Source organism: Lepisma saccharinum, chromosome 22 (assembly GCF_977018435.1).
Source record: "Lepisma saccharinum chromosome 22, izLepSacc3.1, whole genome shotgun sequence".
Lineage (NCBI taxonomy): Eukaryota > Metazoa > Arthropoda > Insecta > Zygentoma > Lepismatidae > Lepisma > Lepisma saccharinum.
Genome location: NC_139250.1, coordinates 9,185,208 through 9,208,317, shown reverse-complemented (window position 1 = coordinate 9,208,317; position 23,110 = coordinate 9,185,208). Strand labels below are relative to the sequence as shown.

General features: G+C 42.7%; 1 protein-coding gene across 3 annotated transcripts in view; it reads left to right on the top strand.

Annotated features, from left to right (window-relative positions):
- Eip63E (cyclin dependent kinase Eip63E) overlaps positions 1–23,110 on the top strand; it is a 534,609-nt gene that overhangs the window by 371,431 nt on the left and 140,068 nt on the right. For 2 of the 3 annotated variants that reach the window (XM_083143952.1, XM_083143953.1), the window contains exon 4: positions 10,746–10,859. The exons of the other annotated variant lie outside the window; for it this stretch is intronic. In XM_083143952.1, coding sequence (XP_083000078.1) covers positions 10,746–10,859 — 114 coding nt within the window. The remainder of the gene's footprint in view (positions 1–10,745; positions 10,860–23,110) is intronic. 3 annotated transcript variants of the gene reach the window in all.

Sequence of the window (23,110 nt, the reverse complement as noted above, 5' to 3'; positions counted from 1 at the left end):
CCTTGTAAAATTTTGGAGACTTCATGGTAAGATGAGAGAATTGATTGGGATAATTGAACAGTAATTGCCTAACTCAGTATATGGATGCTGAGGCTTGATGTGGGCGGGGATGCGAGTCGTGCTTCACTTTCAGGAGATTAGAGAACGTGTTTAAGAGAGCGAGCAGGAACTGCCTTGCAGGAGGTCGAGATGGACGCTCGGATGCAAATTGGTAGGCATGTCGTCGACTTCTTTTGCACTCGGGTAAAAGGAGAAGATACCTCTCATTCTAAAAATCCTTGGTCTTGCACAGCGGGAAAGTGGATACCATTGTCGTGGTCATTTTATGATCTGGCTCCTGAAATAAGGTGCCCCTTTCTTGCTGCTGTCTGAAATAAGGTGCCCCTTTCTTGCTGCTGTCTGAAACAAGATGCTCCTTGCTTGCTGGTGTCTGAAACAAGATGCTCCTTGCTTGCTGGTGTCTGAAACAAGGCGACCCTTGCTTGCTCCTGCCTGGAACAAGGCGACCCTTGCTTGCTCCTGCCTGGAACAAGGCGACCCTTGCTTGCTCCTGCCTGGAACAAGGCGACCCTTGCTTGCTCCTGCCTGGAACAAGGCGACCCTTGCTTGCTCCTGCCTGGAACAAGGCGACCTTTGCTTGATCCTGCCTGGAACAAGGCGACCCTTGCATATTCCTCAATTCTCCCCAATCTAGAGTACCGTGCCCTTATTATTACGCACTCCAAGAGGTATTGAAGACATTTCTGAACGTTTCCCACTATAAAGTAAATCTTTGGTTGAAGGATAGGATGTAGCTCGTTTGTATAGTATCTAATACTTCCGAAGCGACCCCAGTTCTGTTCTATATCGTGTTTTTTTCTTTGCCAATATGTGATGCGCTTCTTAAGTCATTTTACTCCGAAACTACAAGACATCATCCACACTGGACGGTGACTCCCCTAGTGACGGAGACAGAGTTCGCACTCCGGAGAGAATTCAGACGGAAGTAAACTTCGAGATGGAAGACGAAGTAAAATTTTTCCAGCTTCCGGAAAAACTTTGCCGTTTTTCCTAACTGTGTCAGGCCACCTTTTTTTCATTTTTTTGTGTCCCGTAAGGGCATCCACGCTCTCGTCTGCAGCCTGGGTTTTTGGGCTGTGGTCCAAAATCAATACGGCTAGGACCACTGTCGGGCACGGGAAGTCCCCACCTCTTTCCTCCCGTCTAACCTTTCCTCTTGCTCTTGGACTCTATCTCTTCTTGTCTCCCATTATCTATCCCACCTTCTCTCCTTTTGCAAAATCGTTAAGCAGGAGAATTCATCGTTTTCGATCCTCTCACTCACGGGCGATGCTTCCACACACCCTCAGAAAAAAACTTAAGATATGACATTTCTTTTCTGATGTTGAAGCTCATTGCTGATGACGTGGTGTGACGTACGGGTGGGAAAGCTACGATTTTGAACTCTTCTGTTTTTTATCGTCCGCCTGAATCGCAAAAGGATGCTACGAAAATCTTGTCGGATGATGCAGGAATATCTTCGTATTCTGATTCGATAATGTGCAACTCCTTCTCTCATTCAGCACTTGGTCCAGAATTTTTATCAGGGTGTTGTAAGGGTAAATTTGGAGTTAAAATGGCCATAAATTTGACCTTTTGTGAAAAGAATAGTGAGCGTTGGGATGTAGGAATAAATCACTGCTCTCATCATTCTTAGCTAGAATTGTCATGGCATTACATATATACCGGGTGGCCCATAAGTAGTAGACCACACTTTGAATCGCCATAACTTCTATCGGAAGTGCATTTTCTGACAGGTTTAACTTGTAACATGTAGCAGAAGTGTCATATTGCAATGTTCTAAAGAGATCCTGATCGCCGCCTGCAGTTTGCTGAAGAGTGGCTCACCAAGTTGGAAGAGGGCCCACATTTGGAACAGAGTATGGTGTGGACTGATGAAGCCAAATTTCACCTGTCCGGTAGTGTAAACAGACATAATTGTGTTTACTGGCGTGATTCGAATCCAAATGTGGTAGTCAAGTACGATGATAAAAGATCCGGCGTCATGGTCTGGGGAGGTGTTACGTACCAAGCTGTCATTGGCCCTTTCTTATTTGAAGATGGCGTCAATGGTGAGAATTACCTGAAGCTCATTAGGGACACTGTTTACCCTTTACTCCAACAGAGACACCACTTTGATCAGTTGTGGTGGCAGCATGATGGAGCTCCCCCTCATTATGCCACAATTGTACGGAATTGGTTGGACCAGGCATTCTCCGGACGTTGGATCGGACGTCGCGGGTCAATTGAATGCCCGCTCTCCTAGCCTCACCGCACCAGACTTTTTCCTGTGGGGGTATTTAAAGGATAAAATTTATTCCCGCAATATCAACATCCTACAGGACCTGAAGGATGTGATTACTGAGGAATTTACTGCTGTTCCTCATGAACTGTGTGCAAAAGCGTGTGAAAATGTGTCTTTGCGATTACAGGCCTGTATTGACGGTGATGGCATGTAAGTTGATCACACAATGGAAAACCGATATTAAAGAGTGTTTGTGTTACAAAATAAGCCATCTGTTTTCTTTTCATGCCGACTCGGCTAGAAGTTACGGCGCTTCAAAGTATGGTTAACTACTTATGGGCCACCCTGTATATACATACACAAAGACACACATGGGTATGTAATTTCTGAAGTCTCAGCTTTCTAGCTACAATCTCATGAAAAGCCCATCCACTCTCACCACGAGAGAGAGAAACTGGAAGATCACATATTCGGACATAAAATGACCAATGATCACATCAAAAGCGAGCCCTTACTTCAGAAAATTCACTTTCGAGTGCCGCCTTGCCGTTAGCACAGCGCACTACGACTACAGAGTTCCCGAGTTCGAATCCCAATCGTGGCATATATGTTGTTTGTGAGTGTCCCTTCATCAGTTTCTTCATGTAATCGCTCATCCTCATAGTCGCGAGTAGCCACGACGCTGAATAACTAAAATCAATCATCTAATGTATTATTCTGTTGAAAAGCAACTGATAAATCCTTCAGGCTGCTGTTAGCACAATAACAACTCAATAGCCATGCCATATATATATATATATATACAGGGTGTCGCAAAACTCTTTCAACAACGCTTGGGTGCTGGTAGATATCATAAAAACAAGTAACTTTTCCCTATAAAGTTTACCTCGAAAGCGCTTAGTTTCTGCGCTATAAGCGCTTAAAATCTATCCTGTACGTATGCAACCCAACACAGCAAACGCTTGCTCTGACATAACTACCAGGGGCGCGTGGCAGGGTTGCCACTAGCGTTCCTCGTTAAGAGAGACGACTTGAAAACAACAACCTGGGAGTCTTGCCTGAGCAAAATCCAAAACATTAATGATACTTGCGATGTTGTAAGAAGCATTGACAGTATTTATAAACTGACCAAGACAAATAATGGGCAGACTGAATTTCAAGATTACGTACTCATTCCAAAATATCTCCATAATTGATGGATTGATTTGGTTTATATTAATTTGCTTTTCTGCCACCTTTGGCTAATCGCGAAGATGAGGATGATAGCTATGATGAAATAACAAATGACACCAATGTCTAGGCCAGGATTTAAACCCGAGACTCCTGGCGCCTTGGCGATCTCTGCTAACAACATCACCACGGAGTGTTTCGTGTATCATGCAATATCAACAATTGCAAGGGACACGTGAGATAGGGGAAATCCACGAACGAACAAATGTAAACATGATGTGTTTGCTGCCTCGTTTCGAACTCGCAGACTGTAATGTTATTACAATTTATTTGAAAATTATTCCTATCTGTGCTACCGTTATTGCTAATCGTGTTCGTTTCATTAGGCATCCTCGATGGCGCAGTGGTAGCGTCGTCGACTTGTAATCAAGGAGTCCCCGGTTCGATACCCTGTGGAGGCACATAGTGGTTCGGATCACACTTTAAACTGTAGCTCCAGTCCCAATTAGCCTTACTGTGCATAAAATGGACTTAAAACACCCAATCAATCAATCATAAGGAAATAATTGCAAGATTCTTTTCATTTATTGATTCATTGATTGATTGATTTGCTTTATTTTACTTCACTTTTTGTGCCACTTTTGGCTAATTTGCGAAGATGGGGATGAGTGATGATATGATGAAATTGATGAATGGGCACTCACAAACCTTCATACCCAAGCCGGGATTCGAATCCAATACTCCTGGCATCGTAGCAAGATATTCTAACCACTCCACCACAGACGCCGACTTTCAATTTAATGAAAAATGTCGTTTAGACATGAACAAAATTCACACATTATAACGAGTGCTTATTAAGAACCAAAGCCAAGAAATGCATACTTATGTCAAGCGCTGAACTGCAAGGGCACTCGTATTGCACATTTGCGCATTATTTACATTTGTTCGTTCGTGGATTTCCCGTATCTTACGTGTCCCTTGCAATTGTTGATATTGCATGATACACGAAACACTCCGTGGTGATGTTGTTAGCAGAGATCGCCAAGGCGCCAGGTGTCTCGGGTTTAAATCCTGGCCTAGACATTGGTGTCATTTGTTATTTCATCATAGCTATCATCCTCATCTTCGCGATTAGCCAAAGGTGGCAGAAAAGCAAATTAATATAAACCAAATCAATCCATCAATTATGGAGATATTTTGGAATGAGTACGTAATCTTGAAATTCAGTCTGCCCATTATTTGTCTTGGTCAGTTTATAAATACTGTCAATGCTTCTTACAACATCGCAAGTATCATTAATGTTTTGGATTTTTGCTCAGGCAAGACTCCCAGGTTGTTGTTTTCAAGTCGTCTCTCTTAACGAGGAACGCTAGTGGCAACCCTGCCACGCGCCCCTGGTAGTTATGTCAGAGCAAGCGTTTGCTGTGTTGGGTTGCATACGTACAGGATAGATTTTAAGCGCTTATAGCGCAGAAACTAAGCGCTTTCGAGGTAAACTTTATAGGGAAAAGTTACTTGTTTTTCTGATATCTACCAGCACCCAAGCGTTGTTGAAAGAGTTTTGCGACACCCTGTATATATATATATATATATATATATATATATATATATATATATATATATATATATATATATATATATACACATACATACATACATACATACATACATACATACATACATACATACATACATACACACATATATATATATATACAGGGTGTCCACCAGTGAAGATAGCCATGAATGTCAAGAAGTAGTAAAGAAGTCAATAAATTATACTTTTGGTCAAGAATTGTTGCTATCACAATGACTGATTGATTTAGTTTATTTTAATTCACTTTTCTGCCCATTTCGCTAATCGCGATGATGAGGATGCTTGGTAGTAAGATAAGATGGACGAAGGGATAATCACAAATACAGGGCATAATACGAGACCCACATGAGATTATACTGGCTGGGAGTCCAGACGCCGGAGCCTCACTAGTCTGCAAAATGCAGTAAAGGATACATGAATACATAAAGCAAGTCAAATTGTTTGTTAAATACAGCTTAATTTTCATCTTAGTTGGCCCTTTGGTAGTCTTTTTTTCATGAAATAATTATTTATTTTCTTAATTGCTAATTTCCAACTTTACCTATACCCTGTCCCACCTAACTGTGGAGCATGGCTGCGCATAGCGTCAGAGAAGCGAAGGAAATCGAGTGTTCAGAGCGAAGCAGTACACGCTGCAGGGAAGGATGTTAACTGTAGTCGCTTTCCCCCTCCACGCAATTCCGTTCCTCTCATGTGTTCATTGGTGGAGCCGTCTCGCGTAACTACTTGCGCAGAGGCTTGTTTCCGTTTGCCTGGTCCACAGTTAGCTGGGACAGAGTATAAGTAGGGGGTCGTATAAATAAAGGTGAAGAAATAGCCATGAGATGGTCAAGAATTTTGGATTTGTTATTCTGGCATATGCTCTGATCGGTCCCCGTCAGAAACGGTTTTGGACTTCACCTTAAAGTGTAGAACCAGTCTCTATCTCAGCGTAACGTAGGCTCAAAACAAACTTTTCCTCCGTGCGTGTGCGAGAGAAAGAGAGATGAAGTGCCTGAAAAGTTTCCAGTGTGAAATAATAATAATAGGATGTGCCGCCGGGAATGTCATCTTCATTTTTCCCTCTTGACAGAGAGAAGTTTCGAACTCGAGTCCCCGAGTGATCTATCGCTGAAGTTGGACATTTCAACTGCTCGACCGCCGAAGCGAAATGGAGTTAAGGAACTTTTAAGTGAAAGGATTAATGGGACGAGACGATAAATTTTGTATGAGATAGCCGGAATAAAGGTTCCTTGGTCATGAATACCATATGGTAGAGAGTTGACGCAGCGCGCCCTTTGGCATTTTTCATCTAAGCTGGGTTTTTTTTCTTGATTCTTTTCCTCTTTCCAAGAGCCCACGTTTGAGATATAGACGTAGGAGCAAGTGATATTTTTTTTTCTTACGTCGTGCCTCCTAAGGGAAGCAATAACCATTGTTATTATAATTGGAGGATAACTTCCAAGCCTGCTTAGGTGTTTGTACAAGTTTGATGTCAAAAGGAACCTATTCCTACTATTTAACAATTCTTCAGGGATGCATCTACATTTTGTCGCCTGGGTCAAGATGTAAATTTGTCTTCCTCGTTCCTTTTTATTAAAAAAAGAAAGAAAAACACTTCGGTTTCGTAGCCTTGAATGCTGTTATTATGTCATTCTCCAAAGATTAATTTTCCATCAATGTTTTCACTGGTCGTATTCCTTCTTGCTAAACTCACTCCCTTCTCCCCTCTTCTTAACCTGTCGTAGGGGGCTTTTTGCACCACCTTTTTTCTAATTTTAAGGTAAGGATTTTAGATAAGTAGTTTTTTTTTCTTTAGTTTGAAGCGTGCAAAATGGCCACACGTGCCGACGTACCCTGAAATTTTAACTCTGTTCACTCATATTCATCCTTACATATACATACATACATACAGATTATATATATACACACAGGGTGTCATTTTAATGGCGCCCACGGACCACAGAAACGTAGAGAGAACATCAAGACAAACAACTTTTCTCGGTAACATATTTCTCGTTGGTGCGTAGTTTCGGCGCTACGGTCGTTCAAAAAAGCTAGTTTTGCAGCCTGAATGCTGGCAACCACACACATTTGATTGCATTTGAGACGTCATTTCTTGTCGGGAAGCCATGCGTTCCAGGGTAGCCAGGAACACACACATTCTGTGAAATATGACATAGCTACAATCAGCCACATTATGTACCGTAAAACAAAGGGAAAACACGTTCTGTAACCCACCAGGAATTGAACAAACTATACGAAAAATGGTAGAAGAAAAGGGAATTCAAATGGAAGTGGTAATATCAAATTTTATCTCAGCTTACATATCAAATATTTGCAAATCTTGTTGCCAAGTTGGCATCTACAATTTAGTCTATCCACTTCGTCCTTCTGATACTCGTTGTCTGTGACACACTGAACAGTTGACTAAATTGAAATGCAAGAATTAAAAATTCCAAAGGTAAGTAACGCACGGCATTATGCTGCAAGCGGGCAAGGGACAAAAATGGTTGAAAGCAAAGTGGTATAAGTAGCAGTAAAACAAGCTCCCCGACGACTGTGTTTATCTACACACCGGATACACATGTAATAGTTTGCAACTGTGAATATGGCAGTATATTCCCAGCTGATTCATGATTATGTTGCTACTGTGGTTGTTCGTGTTTTAGCCATAATGTAACAACGTGAACCTCGGATACTTCCGTTATCAGCACCACAATACCACACCGCATGTATCAGGACAATGTGGCAACCACAACCTTTAAACGAGATTTGCAAATATTTGACATGTAGCTGGGCGTGAACAGCCAGATGTAAATTGTAAGTCCAATAAAATTTATTGTTGATGATATTTGACATGTAGGCTAAGAGACAAAATCCGATATTGCCACTTCATTTTGATAACGTTATTCTTCTATAATTTTTCGTATCATTGGTGACTGCTGGTCTTCTGGCTGGTAGGCTCTCTCCCCCTGGATGTCCGGTCTACTGGACGCTCTCCTATCTTCGTTTTACAGATCGTAATGTGGTTGGAAGTCTAATTTTTCCCACAATTTGTGTGTTCCTTGCAACACTTAACGTACTCTGTTTCGCCGCAGGAAATGACGTCACAGATGCGATGAAATGTTGTCTGTGGTTGCCAGCATTCAGGCGGCAAGACTGGCTTTTTTGAACGACTGTATGCCGAAACTACGCACCAACAGAAAGATGTTACTGATGTGAGAAAAGTTGTTTCTCTTGATGTCCTCTGTACATTTCCTAGGTCCGTGGGCGCCATTATATTCTCTCTCTGTCTGCCTATGTTTGTGATTAGCCAAAAGTGACACAAAAGCGAAGTACAAAATAACCAAACCAATCTGTTATTTTATTTATAACCCCAATCCCCAAACCCCTCTCTCTTCTCTCTCTCTCTAACTGAACCCGTGGAGCGATTAACTGATTTTTATCGCCATTTAAGGTTCCAGGTTTGGGTTCTGACCCTGGCATGTGTTCCTTAATTATTCTCATCAACATCATAGTGATGAGATGTCGCCATGATTTATCGAAAGCGTCAAAATAGCGGGGCAAAATAACGATAATGCAGCATCCCCTCTTCTGACCCTCTACGAACAACTGAATTCATGGTCCCAGACCAATCTTTTCTTCAATCTCTCTCGTTACCATATCTAAATTCGCCCTTGAAGTTACCATTACCGCTTGACAATTTCTGCTCCATAAAAAACTTATCTGCAGCTCACCAGGCATTGTCGCCGGCTTTCGGCGTCCATACAAATTGGACTGATCCTAGGAATTGCAGCATCCGTGTTGACGCCTGATACATCCTAATCCCTCGGATCTGTTCGTATTAGTGTGATACGGATGCCGATTCCCGCATCAAAACACCCGAGTACAAATTTCTCAAAATCCATCGCCTCGTCAGCTGAACTTCGCTCATTTATCAATATACCATCGTCGAAGCTGTTGGCACCACAATGGGACCCGATATTTATAGGCCCTTGTCCGCTTCAAGGGATCAATACGCACCATTGTTCATTTTCGAATGCATAAATACGGAATATATAATGGGGCAATGTTTGCTTTGGGGCCGTAGGTGTGCTGGGACTGGTATGCTCGGTGTTGTTTATAATGGCTGGGAAAACGTCAATTGGATATCTTTGTTAAGGGGTTGTGGGTAGCGTGTACCTGTTGGCGTGGCTGGAATTAACGTATCGGTCGCTTTCTCGTTTAGAAATGAAGTTGTTTTATCGAATAGCCCGTTATTTTGGTTGAGAGCCGCATGGGATGTTTGTTTAGATTCGTTTGTGTACAGGGGCGTTGCCGGATTTCTTTTTTGTGGGGGAGCTCAAGGGTGGTTTTGCTTCGGTTGCCATGACCACTAAGATTCTCTGACAGTATCTCTCTCTCTTTTCTCTTTCCTCTTACATTCTCGTTGTGTACTGTGTTCTCTCACCTTTCTCTCACATCTCTCTCTTTGTCACCATCTCTTTCTTCACATCTCTCTTTCGTCATCTTTTATCCACCTCTCTTGCTTCTTTCGCTTTCCTCCTCCTCCTCCTCCTCCTCTCTCTCTCTCTCTTTTCTCTCCTTGTTATCAAGGGACCCCGGGTTCGATCCCCGATGGCACACAGTGATTCGGATCCCACCTTAAACGGTAGATACAGTCCCAATTAGCCTTCCTGTGCATAAAGTGGATTTAAAAGTAACTCAAATTCTCTCTTCTTTGTTGGCTTTCTTCTCTCTTTCTCCTTGTTTATTTTTCTCCCTTTCTCTTTCGTTGTCTGCCATCTTCTCTTTTTTCTCTACTTTGCTCTGTCTCACTAGTTTCTCTCTCTCTCCCCTTTGTCTCCTCTCTTCTCTTTCACTAATTCTCTCATCGTCTGCTCTGTTTGTTTCTCTCGCACTTCTTTCTCGGCATCTCTATCTTTCCATCTCTTTTCCCTATTTCTAGTTTCATTCTCCTCTTCTTTTATTTTCCTCTCCCTGTCTCTCTCCTATTTGTATGTCTCTAGTTCACCCTCCACGTTGGCGTTTCTTATGAATGCTCCTTGATTGAGTAAAAATGTTTCACGGAGAGTTGAAACCAACCATTCCCCGTTTCAGTATTGAAAGGAACAAAATGGACACCGGAGCCCAACGGCAATCTTCATTCACAAGACTTGTCAAGAGGTTTTCTCAATTTTGGAATCGTGAAATGTCTTCCCGATGCTGGATCAACATCGAAAATCTGCGCCACCCATCAGGAATAATTGTAACGTAAAATGAACAAAATGAGACCAGGTATCGTCATGCAGTAGGTTCCTCTCGTGTCGATACCATCCTCGATAACGATAATCTGATACAATTTAAGAAAATTTATATTTGAACTTGCTACTGAACTTTTGTACCCTTTACTCAATGAGCTGCTGTCATCCCCCAAGACACAGGGGTGAGTGACGTCAAGCGCTGCATTTCTCTGATACATTCATGAATACCTAAGTGTAAAGTGATGGGGGCATAATGCTCATTACACCACCTCCGTTGTAGCTGATATCGAGGATTTGTGAATCCCATCTTCGCACTTTTATGGCATTAGGTGACTGATATCTGTCCTTTTATACTTTATTTATTTCATTTTAAAATAATTAGAAACTTTATTATTTGTGTATACTTTACGTTTTTATTTGTATTTCATTTTATTCAGTATTATGACATGGTTTTTCCTTCTCCTCATAGAAACCAGGACGGAAACCGTATTTTTCTTTCAAACACTTGAGAAACCGAGTGATGGGTTAAATTCAGAAGAGGAGCAAGTGAAAACTAAAGGAAATAAGCACAGAGATGTTTCTCGTGAGTATTCGTTAGTAGCTTTTTAACAACTGAACAGATTACACTCGAGCAAACGAAACGCTTGCTAGATCAATTCTCAAACATTGTATTCAACATAATATGAAGATGATATTTTTTTGTACATTGTTTATGCGCTTCTCTGAGACTAGCAAATTGTTACTGATGCTGGCTTGCTTAAAAATTTCGCTGTTATTTCACACACATCACCCATCTATTGCTCGTCTGCTCTGGCACGAGAAGATAACCGGATGGTTAGATTTAAAGTTCCCCTATTCAGAGGCCCCTGGAGCACTTTCGAATCAACGTATTACGGTGAAACTTGGTATAGAGGCTATAGAGACATTGGGGACGCGAATGCTGACGAAAAAAATAGTTCGGACTTTAACCACCAGGTGGAAATGTGGCGCTTCGAATTAACATTTTCATACTCTGAACCCTCTGGAGCCCTTTTGAAGCAACGGTTTGCGGTGACACTTAGCAGAGAGGCTATGGAGACATTGGAGAAGCGAATGCTGACGAAAAAAATAGTTCTAATTTTCACCACCAGGTGGAAATGTTGCGCTTAATTAAAATTTTCCTACTCGGAACCCTCTTGAGTCCTCCCTTAGAAGCAACGGATTTCGATGAAACTTGGTAAAGAGGCTGTGGAAGCGAATGCTGACGGAAGAAATAGTTCAAAATTTCTCCACCAGGTGGAAATGTGGCGCTTAGAATTAAAATTTTCCTTCTCAGTGTAACCCTCTGTGGGACTCGTGTTGTCCTGTTCATATCTGCGATAGGCCTTTCAAATTTCATCCTCATCTCCGCAATTTTCCAAAAGTAGAAATAAAGCGAAGTAAAATAAAACAATCAATCATTGGCTTCTAGTTGATGAATAACTGCATGTAATGAGTGCTAATAATGTGAATTTAGCTCATAATAATATAATTATGACATAATATGCACAGAACATTCCATATTAATATATTTTATAGTCATAAGTTTCTGCGGGCGAGGGGGGGATAAGTCTTTTAGTTCCTTCCCAGTAACCTCTGACCTGCATTGAAGGCCAGTTCTACCTGTGAACCAGACCACATATAAATACTTTTACATATGAGAGGCATGTGGCAACTGACGCCCTGGTGGAGGTAGGTATTAATCACAGGAACATTTGGAGTAACTACCCCATTAGCATTAATGCATAACAAGCTTATACTAACCCAACACAATATACTGCAAACACAGGGTAATTTCGCCACCGTTTAGTAAATGTGCGCGAACTATTCCTTTGGGTAGTAGTGAATCTGTGCATTAAAACTGAATCTTAAACCACAGATGTAATTCAACATGAGCAAGTCTAAAAACCTACACCTGTATTGGACACTTCTATAAATTCCGGAATTTCGAGTATACTCCGTTCAAAATGTACACAGTTTTCGTCGCCAAAGAATTTCGTCTTGCTGGGCAGAAGAATGGATTAAATCTTACCAGATGAACTTTTTTTTGTCCTGGTTTTGGCCGCAACATGTGTTGTCCTCGTGCTAACTAACATTTACTTATGTTGGTCATTGAAAATAAGCTACAAGTGCATCGGTCTTAGTGGCAGGATGGTTAGCATAGTGCCTTACAGTACCAGGGGGTCACGGTTCGAATCCCGGTCTTGACGTGGGTGTTATTTATGAGTAAATTTCATCATATCACTCAATCCTCATCGTCGCGATTAGCCAAAAGAGGCAGCGTAAAATAAACCAAATCAATCAATTTACCTCAGGATCTCTAGAAAGAAGTTAATCATGAACCCATCCTTGTTTGTCGGCTTCTGTATCTTTATTCAAAACAGAAATTTGTTTGAATTGAGTTTTTAGTTACCACCGAAATAAGAAAAACTTGATCGTTGATTTGGTTTTCTTCGCTTTTCTGCCATATTAGACTTATATCTCGAAGATTAGTAATGCGATAAAATTGATGGGACATTTAAAAAGAACACAGATGCACATGTTGAGATTCGAACCCTGGCTTTTTGATTTGGGTACTAGTGTCTGTCCATATCTTTCCTCTAAAAGAAAGCTCAAAGAAAACTAAAGGTTTTGCCAGCAGGAAAATTCCCATCTTGCTCCATTCCACTTCCCCCTAGTTATTAACGATTTTAACAAAGCAGTTTTTCTTTTCATTTAAATTGCAATTGCAACCCTTCTAAGTTGTTCAGCAACTTCAATATCCCTGCATTTTGAAGCATTACATGAATTGATTACCGGTTGCCTTTGAAAGTCATACCGAAAGGGAGAGAATTTGCAAATATTGAGGAAAGGAGGGGGACCTTGCCAGTCAGTGAGGGTCTTATTTGAACACCAGCTGTTGCGAGACTCAGCGCCGATTGGAAAACTTTGGCCTTTTTTTTTTTTTTTTGAGGAAATGGTCGATATCAATCTTCCATTCTTAAATTCTTTCTCCCTCCTTTACCCCCTCCCGCGCCCCCTCCTCTTGGTAAGAGTGGAAGAAAAAGAAATTTGGTTGGGTGGACCCCAACCGAGGTCGGAGCTTTTGAACCAGAAATTGAATTTCGTCGTCCCCTCCGATGTTGTCAGACATATTTTAATAAAATTGATCCCGTTTGCTGCCTATCGATTCCATGTACGCATATGCATAGTTCCTTAACTTGTACGTACGAAAGCATTCTGCAAACATCAGCATTTCCTTTAGGGCTTAGCCGATCCCGATGTATCTGTATCGGTTTGAATGTATTTACCGATACCAACCGATCATTTTCCGGCATTTTGGTCTTTTATACACCTCGAAAAATTCCCACGCAAAATTCCGCCGAGTCTAATTATCCTGAAAATTATGCAAAATTCTAAGTTTATTTTTATTTTGCACCTTTTGCCTGCCTTTCCAAATGCCTTTCTGCTCTTTCGCCTGCCTTTCCAAATGCCTTTCTGCTCTTTCGCCTGCCTTTCAAAATGCCTGCCTTCTCTTTCGCATGCCTTTCCAAATGCCTTTCTGCTCTTTCGCCTGCCTTTCAAAATGCCTGCCTTCTCTTTCGCATGCCTTTCCAAATGCCTTTCTTCTCTTTTGCCTGCCTTTACAAATGCCTTTCTTCTCTTTTGCCTGCCTTTACAAATGCCTTTCTTCTCTTTTGCCTGCCTTTACAAATGCCTTTCTTCTCTTTTGCCTGCCTTTACAAATGCCTTTCTTCTCTTTTGCCTGCCAGTGAAGGGAAATTCAGGTCTAATTTTCGTTGAAAAGTGAGTTTTTATGAAAATTATAGCAATTGCCGTGAAATTTGAAGTTGTACTCCTGTTTTTATTTACTTATGCCTGCATTGGTGTCTTATTTATATATATATATATATATATATATATATATATATAATAACTATACATAATAAGTATTGTTGTGGTAAGCTAGGTCAAATTTCAGGACATCTAACAGTGTGACACAACAAGAATGTCTCGTTAGCTTTTGCTTCACCTCTAATGTTTTCCTTCCCAATAAAAATCCTCCCTCTTTACTCGAGTTGAAATGTATACAGGAAGCTTGTGGTTGCGTTAGTTTCCCATGTCGCTTTTTTACGGTGCGTGCCTCGCGTCACCACAAAAACTCGTTTCGCGTCTACGCGTTGCGTTCTCTCTGTGATATCTTCCGCCGGCACGCATCTTCTCGTGGGTGTTCATCCCGGCGGTTGATGCTGACAAGGGTGAACAAGGATTTTCATGCGGGGTTCTTGCTTTCACTTTCGCAGACTCGTGAAGAAAGTGTCTCGGTTTGCGTACGTATCCGGTGTTGCATTGAGAAGAACTTCCCTCCCACAGCGGTTGATGTTCCCCGAAGTTGGATGTGCGAACTTGAAACCAACCCTACCACACGATACCGTCTTGGAGTTTTTTTCTCCCTGTTCGATCTTAAACTTCTAGACGGGGGGAGAAAGTGTCTGAAGTAGTTCTGAAGTTCACTGCCGCATCTAGACGCAGTGTCACTTCCAGGGAACACAGAGGAGACGTTTAGTTGCCAACATGTACACTATACGTCAGAATTGATTTGAGCAGATGACCATTAGTAATATGCAACCAGGTTTAGACTGCAGTTTATCGTAGCACATAACACTCAAGGATAAAACTTGTCGTTGGCTGAGGCATTTTTACAAGGACCACTTCTGACGCACGTACATGAGTTTCGGTATCGGATTCTGTAACAATATATTCGTATATATCGCAGGCAGGGCGTTACAAGTTCAGCGCTGCTTTCTGTTGTTCGTGTACAGTGAAGAGCGGAAGTGGGTTGAACCAAAATCCTTTTACTGTAGAGCAACCGACTGACGGGAGAGAAGATAGTTGTAAGATGTGGTTATCGAATCTGGGCAAAGAATGGAAGTGCAGTTGCAATAATCCTAGACTTCTTGTGATGTCCTTTGTTTTCTCCAGTCCAGGGGAAACCGCGGTCATACGTCTAGGGACAGAGGAAGGCTAGTTCGGAGTTAACCAAACCTCTTGCCGCTGTTTCTCCATGAAACAGGACAGTAAGAAGGGGAGGGTTCTTTATCCACTTTGTCTACATCCTTCCATCAGTAACAGTGCCCAGAGAAGGGCAGCCGCGACCAGGGACAAATGCGGCAACAGTTTCACTTGTAGCACGCGCTGTGGTTGCGGTCAGAAGAGGGATGGGGTAATTTGGTTAAGCCTGGCAAGAAGAGTACATAGTAAGGACGTATACGCCTAACAAAAAGAGTATATAGTGAGGTCGTGTACATCTGGCAAGAAGAGTACATGGTAGGGTCGTTTAAGCCTGGCGACAGTAGTACATAGTAAGGTCGTATAACTCTGGCAAGAGGAGTACAGAATAGGATCATATAGGCCTGACAAGAAGTGTACATGGTACGGTCGTATAATCCTGGCAAGAAGAATACATAGTAAGGTCGTATTAGCTTGGCAGGAAGAGTATATGGTAGGGTCGCATAAGCCTGGCAAGAAGAGTATAACAAGTGTTCGTACGTATAATCTTGCAACTGAACCATTGCATATATAATGAAGTTGAAAACTCGCAGAGTAGTGTCGAAATCTGAAAACACCCGGGCAACCTGTACATTCCAGAGGCTTCGAGATTACACATAAATGGTACGCGATTTATTCGGATGCATTGAGGTTTTGGGAGGTTTCGTCTGGATTCCACTCGTCACTTGCACCCGAAGCGGGGATTAGAGGAAACGCCTGTCGAAGAATGACCGCAGTCATGTCATCAACGCCACGCCCCATCTGAGGCAGACGTTCCCGCCATTCCTTGAAGTTACGGCAGCCCGTCACACACACTCCCTGGAGACTTCTTAGCCGCTGTGGAAGTTCTACAGGCAACCACGGAACAGAAGAACACCGACAAATTGCGGGGGCCCTTACAGTCAGCCATTCTCCAACAGTCTTCTAATTTTCCTCCCATGTGACCATTTATCCTTCACTTCTTTCTTCCCTCCCCTCTCCGCCTTCCTTCTCTTGTGCAAAAATCTTACGGAGTTCTTTTCTTTCTTCCCCCAGCCCGTTCCCGACCCTCTTTACCAACTGAAAAAAAACCTCCCTGATTCCTTTTTACGTATTTTAATCCCCTCTCTTCTTCTTCGGCCCTGTGGGTAGTGTTCTTGTTCTGTCCTAACTCCCGCTCACGTTTCTTTTATTCTCTCTGTCTCCCCCCGCGTACCTCGTATTCGGGTTGATTTTCGTAGAAAGCGATGCTAATTCGGGTGGTTTAGTCGATTGTGTAAAGTATCCCAAAGTGTCTTGGTTTTAATGCTATGAAGGAAAAATAATTGCACTGTGAAAGTAACCGATTCTGCAACAGCTATGCATATATGTGAACACAATCTATTTTAGTCGTGTAATATTTCGTAAGAAAGTCCCGCTCACTGGTTATGCGTAATCCTCCACAAGCGTAGCAATCAATCTATAGAGCATGGCATTGAGCAGCTTTCCCAAAAGACGTTTCGAACAGTTTTTGTGCCCAAAATCACTTCCTCCTCTTCATCTTTCTCTTTACTTGAGTTTACAAATGCAATTTTCTCCTGTGCTGGCTTTTTAAATGCATTTTTTCTTTCTTGTTGTTTCCAAATGCTTTTTTCTGCTTTTTCAAACTCATTTTTTCTCTTTTCCTTGCTTTTCCAAATTCATATTTCCCTTTTCCCTGTCTTTATAAATAAATGTTTGCCCTTTCCGTGCCTATCCAAATAAATTTTTCCCTTTTCCCTGCCTTTCCAAATGCCTCTCTTCTCTTTTCCCTGCCTTTCCAAATACCTCTCTTCTCTTTTCCCTGCCTTTCCAAATACCTCTCTTCTCTTTTTCCTCCCTTTCCAAATGCCTCTCTTCTCTTTTCCCTGCCTTTCCAAATGTCCTTCTTCTCTTTTCCCTTCCTTTCCAAATGCCCTTCTTCTCTTTTCCCTGCCTTTCCAAATGCCTCTCTTCTCTTTTCCCTGCCTTTCCAAATGCCTCTCTTCTCTTTTCCCTGCCTTTCCAGATGCCTCTCTTCTCTTTTCCCTGACTTTCCAGATGCCTCTCTTCCCTTTTCCCTGACTTTCCAGATGCTTTTCTTCCCTTTTCCCTGACTTTCCAGATGCCTTTCTTCCCTTTTCCCTGCCTTTCCAGATGCCTCTCTTCCCTTTTCCCTGCCTTTCCAGATGCCTCTCTTCCCTTTTCCCTGCCTTTCCAGATGCCTCTCTTCCCTTTTCCCTGCCTTTCCAGATGCCTCTCTTCCCTTTTCCCTGCCTTTCCAGATGCCTCTCTTCCCTTTTCCCTGCCTTTCCAGATGCCTCTCTTACCTTTTCCCTGCCTTTCCAGATGCCTCTCTTCCCTTTTCCCTGCCTTTCCAGATGCCTCTCTTCCCTTTTCCCTGCCTTTCCAGATGCCTCTCTTCCCTTTTCCCTGCCTTTCCAGATGCCTCTCTTCCCTTTTCCCTGCCTTTCCAGATTCCTCTCTTCCCTTTTCCCTGCCTTTCCAGATGCCTCTCTTCCCTTTTCCCTGCCTTTCCAGATGCCCCTCTTCCCTTTTCCCTGCCTTTCCAGATGCCCCTCTTCCCTTTTCCCTGCCTTTCCAGATGCCCCTCTTCCCTTTTTCCTGCCTTTCCAGATGCCCCTCTTCCCTTTTTCCTGCCTTTCCAGATGCCCCTCTTCCCTTTTCCCTGCCTTTCCAGATGCCCCTCTTCCCTTTTTCCTGCCTTTCCAGATGCCCCTCTTCCCTTTTTCCTGCCTTTCCAGATGCCCCTCTTCCCTTTTCCCTGCCTTTCCAGATGCCCCTCTTCCCTTTTCCCTGCCTTTCCAGATGCCCCTCTTCCCTTTTCCCTGCCTTTCCAGATGCCCCTCTTCCCTTTTCCCTGCCTTTCCAGATGCCCCTCTTCCCTTTTCCCTGCCTTTCCAGATGCCCCTCTTCCCTTTTCCCTGCCTTTCCAGATGCCCCTTTTCCCTGCCTTTCCAGATGCCCCTCTTCCCTGCCTTTCCAGATGCCCCTCTTCCCTGCCTTTCCAGATGCCCCTTTTCCCTGCCTTTCCAGATGCCCCTTTTCCCTGCCTTTCCAGATGCCCCTCTTCCCTTTTCCCTGCCTTTCCAGATGCCCCTCTTCCCTTTTCCCTGCCTTTCCAGATGCCCCTCTTCCCTTTTCCCTGCCTTTCCAGATGCCCCTCTTCTCTTTCCCCTGCCTTTCCAGATGCCCCTCTTCTCTTTCCCCTGCCTGTCCAGATGCCCCTCTTCTCTTTTCCCTGCCTGTCCAAATGCCTCTCTTCTCTTTCCCCTGCCTTTCTAAATATATTTCCTTTTTCGTGCATTTCAATTATTTTTGTTTCCCCTTCCTTTTGAAGTATTCTTTTTCCTGCCCTCTTTTGTCTTTTGCTACTCTGTCCAACTTTATTTTCCCTTTTTTTCCCGCCTACCCAAATTCGTCTCTCCATACCTGTTTCGTAGCATCTTTAAACCGACTGTGTCTTTGCTTCCTTATTACTATTCATGGGATACCGCTGTTTTACGTAACCGGTGATGTTGAGAGTGCACAATATGACGTTCAAACCCGAGGAATTCGCCGCGTACACTTGAGCCCTCTCCACGTGATGGAGCACATCGCAATCCCCGATTTGTTGAGGAGAGAATAGTTCAGCAGGAGCCGATGATCCTGCGAGCATCTCGCAAATTGCGGATCCAGCATCTCCCAAGGAGGTCTTGGAAACTCAATGAAAGCCCTACCTTCGCTCTCCTCCCTTGTCTTCTGGAGTTCAACAAGTTAAGGTAATTACGAAAGCTAATAATAACCTCGTGATCCGCTTTTCCGCACTTCTGCTTCTAATCTGGTAAGTTTTCTCCTTTTTTACCTCTTCTCTTATTCTAATTGATGTACTCGAAAAATAATTTTTGAAGTCGCATTAGTGGGGATGATAGCATCCATCGAAAGCGTCTAAATTGGAGGAATTTTGCGCTGTTTTTTCTTCAATGGCTTTTCTTCTCGATAATTTTTTTTGCCGCATTAATTGCTTCTGTTCTTCGGTGTTTCTTGGGTTTTGAGTATTTGTTCCTGTTCTTTGATCTCCTCAATTACCGTACATCCTTATTCTTGTAGTGATTATATCATTTGAAATTTTGTTGCGTAACTCGCTTTTCGTACATTGGTTCAGTGTTGACATTGGAAATTCTCTACATTTTCTCCTAGGAATGTTAGCCTCCTGTTTCAATGGACCATATTAGTGGTGACGTCACTGAGCAAGATTCAGTCCACATATATACCTGTCACGTGGTGTTTCAGTTTGAGATGGGCATTGCTTTTTCCACCTCAAAGGGCAACACTTACGATACAAAATTGTGATGTGTATCGTACATCAATATAAAGATGAGATTTCGGAGAATACGTCGATATACACTCCTCCCAAAAAGTTTCGAATATTATTTATTAGGCAGTGAGTGGCATATGTCGGCGAAAACACAAGAACGTCCACCGGACAGATACCATGTGTTGTTGCATTCCAAGGCCGTGTCTATCACCTATTGTCTAACGTAACAATATTCCAATTTTTTCTGTGATAATTATACATACCTTACAGAGGGCAAGGTAGAGAATAACTTGAGTAAGGAAGTCTTACATTTTTAAAGAAAATCGAGCCATTCCGGTTCCGAAGCTCAAACCGCCGTGATGGCTGATGGAAGTCTGCAGCGTGACTGCAGCGGGACCGCCTATTGGCTTCGGTTCCAGGATCGGACGCCGGCTAGGACCTTTCGCTTTATAAGATTTCTTACTCCAGTTATTTCTTACCGCATCCGCTGTGAGGTACAGGACGTGCATTATTTCGAAGTATTCTCCGAAATTTCAACTACGAGTCAACAACTCTTCACCGTAGTACAGCCCGGTACCTGCTTGCATGCCAACGAGGCTTTGGCGCATGGACCTAGGGCAAGTCTCCTTGTGTGTGCTCTGTGCCACTTTACAGCCTCAGCTTTTAATAGATAAGCAGATTTTTGTCCTCGCAGACAGTATAGTTTTAGTTCTTGTTAAGCAATGATTGAATGGGTTAGTTCTAAACTCGAGTAAGGACGTTTTCAGGGGTCTGCCCTAAATTTTAGGCTATATTTAGCCGTCACGCAATAACTATGTGCTGATATTCCCATACTACAAAGATCAATCAATCACTGTTCACTCAGAAGCAGTGACAGTCAACGCTACTAGAGTTGACGAGCTGTATCTTTGCGGGTGAACCCTGCCCAAGACCGGCTGCGCAGTAGCAAGGGGGAGGAGTTACCGGCTGCGCGTCATTATCCTTGCGTTCTGTCCTTGCTGTCGACCACCCAAAGGGCGAGTAGGTGGCAACTACATAAACGTATCTCTCTCACACTCTGCACGGAGTAGCCAAGGCCACCCGCAAAGATACAGCTCGTCAACTCTAGCGAAAGCTGAGACAGTTTTCGGATGATAATTTTCTTCGCGCTGGTCATAACGCGAGACCTTACTGTTTGCTCATTCATTCAAGTGCAGCTTCCTTCTGTTCTTGTCTAATCTCCACACGCAACATCTTTGTCTCGTTTCGGGAAGAAATGTTTGCTTCCTTCCTTAAAATTCTCCCCCGTTTCCTCGACTGGTGGTTCCTTCCGTCTCATTTCCTGCCCGCAGGAAAACTAGTGATGGCGGCGTAATTTTAAGAGAGTTTATTTCTTTGCCACTTGCGGCACGATTCCTTCATTTTCATTCCGGTGAACCCCCCAGCGCCACCGAACTCTTTTTTATCTGTTGTACAAGGCAAGCTAGGTAGATAGGTGTCTGCCGAAATTCAGTCACATGTTTAGTTCTCTTTTGAACATTTATGAAGTTTGGTTTTCATACTAATTTCTAATGACCTGTTAGGAAGTTATGACGTGGTTCTGTGACTACACTGAATGTATGAATTGTTGTTTTAAGTCCAATTTATGCAAAGAAAGACTAATCGGGACCTACAGTTTAAAATGGGATCCGAACCACTATGTGCCTCCAATGGGTATCGAACCCGGAACCTTGATTACAAGGCGACAACGCAACCACTACACCATCGGGAGGCCCTGTGACTACACTGGAAAGAAGTGGTGGAAGGTTTGTAGCGTTCATCTCCCTCCCACACTAAAATGATACATTGCAGAAAGTGTGCACTGAAAAAGACTTGGATTAAGGGCATGAGGAACAGTTTTCATGTCCAGCTAGACCCGAAACAGCTCCTACCCCACACTAGTTCAAGAACCACGCCTACATTTCCTTTCGGATCCCTATACGCTGATGATACACAAATTTCAATCGAAATCTTGCACCACAGACGTATCAACAGCTTACGTGATTTCTATTACATAGCCTTTAGCTTTATTTGCATCGTTCCATGCGACTTTATCATTATAACACAGCTCGAGATTTATCGTGGAAGCCAGCGACTTCCCTAAGGAGTTCTTTGCGGGTTTGAGGTCAAAGGTAACTGTCCACACTGTTTCGTGCCTGCATACGGTCACATTTTACATGGAGTTAAAAAAAGAAAAAAACAGTTTCCCGTTGAACTACCGTCCTTCGCGGATGTAAAAATAAACCGCGGTGTTAGTTTCCATCTGATATTATCTTTTGCTGGAGCGTTCCGTCGGTCCAAAAAGGTCAGGGTTCAGGACCGTTTCAGATATCAGTGGAAAAACGTTTTCTTTGAAAATAAACCCCACCGTCGCCATGATGCTGTGTTAATTTGTTATGAGAGTAGACCGGAGCAGAAGGAGAATTGTAAATATTTTCCTCTTTCGAAATTCTGAGTGAAAATGCGCCGAAGTGGAAAACATATTCGGAAAGAAGAGGATTTTCCGGTATTGATTCAATACGCAGTCACCCACGAACTTAATTTTTAAAAAAGCCTATTTGGTAAAACTATCAAAGCCGGGAATCTGATTTCTTCAAATTTACAGGAGAAAGTACTTACGGAATTGAGTTTCTGTGTAATTTCGGAAGGTCGTGGAAGTATTTTCTCGCATTTTTCAATGTACTTGGCCGCTAATTAATGTATTTTTCTATAATAATGTCCGTCTGATGCACGAAAGCTGTTGCTTGCATTTCCATCCATGTACTTGAACCGGATGTTGCGAGCATCTGATGACGTAATCCCCGGTAAGTGTTTCCAAACACAGTTTTTTCACTATTGCCCAACCTAAAGCAACCTAACCTAACCTTACCGTGATGGTGCGTGGGGCTATCGTGAATGGTTTTTGGGGCTATGCGGGAATGGTTTTGGGGCTATGCAGGAATGGTTTTGGGGACTATGCGGGAATGGTTTGTGGTTGTTAGAGGGAAAACTGATCTTTCGGAACTTTCTTTGAAGTAAAGTGAGGTTGCAATGAGGACTACAACTTTACACACTGGAGACTACTACAGATATTACTTCGGCTCGAATTTTTCTGTGTGCTTTTGTAAAGTCTCAAGTGTAACGAAAACGAGATCGTGACCTTCCTGATCTACGACCTCGCATTTGTGCTGCAATCCTGAATGTGACGCCAGAAATGCTGTACAACACATGCCCGGAGCTTGAATATAGTTGCACATCTGTTGTGCTACTAATAGTGCACATATCGAGATGTATTAGGTATGTAAAAAAGAAAAAAAACTTTTTGAGTTACTCTATAGAAAGAAAAAACTACTGGCAAATATCTCAAACTTAAAAGTTGTTAATTTTTCTTTCATTATACTTTTAACTCAAAATATCAAGCAAAACAACACCCACGCAATACCAATGGGGTACGTTTTGGACTCCAATGATTTGTTTCTTTGTTTCGCGTTTAAAAA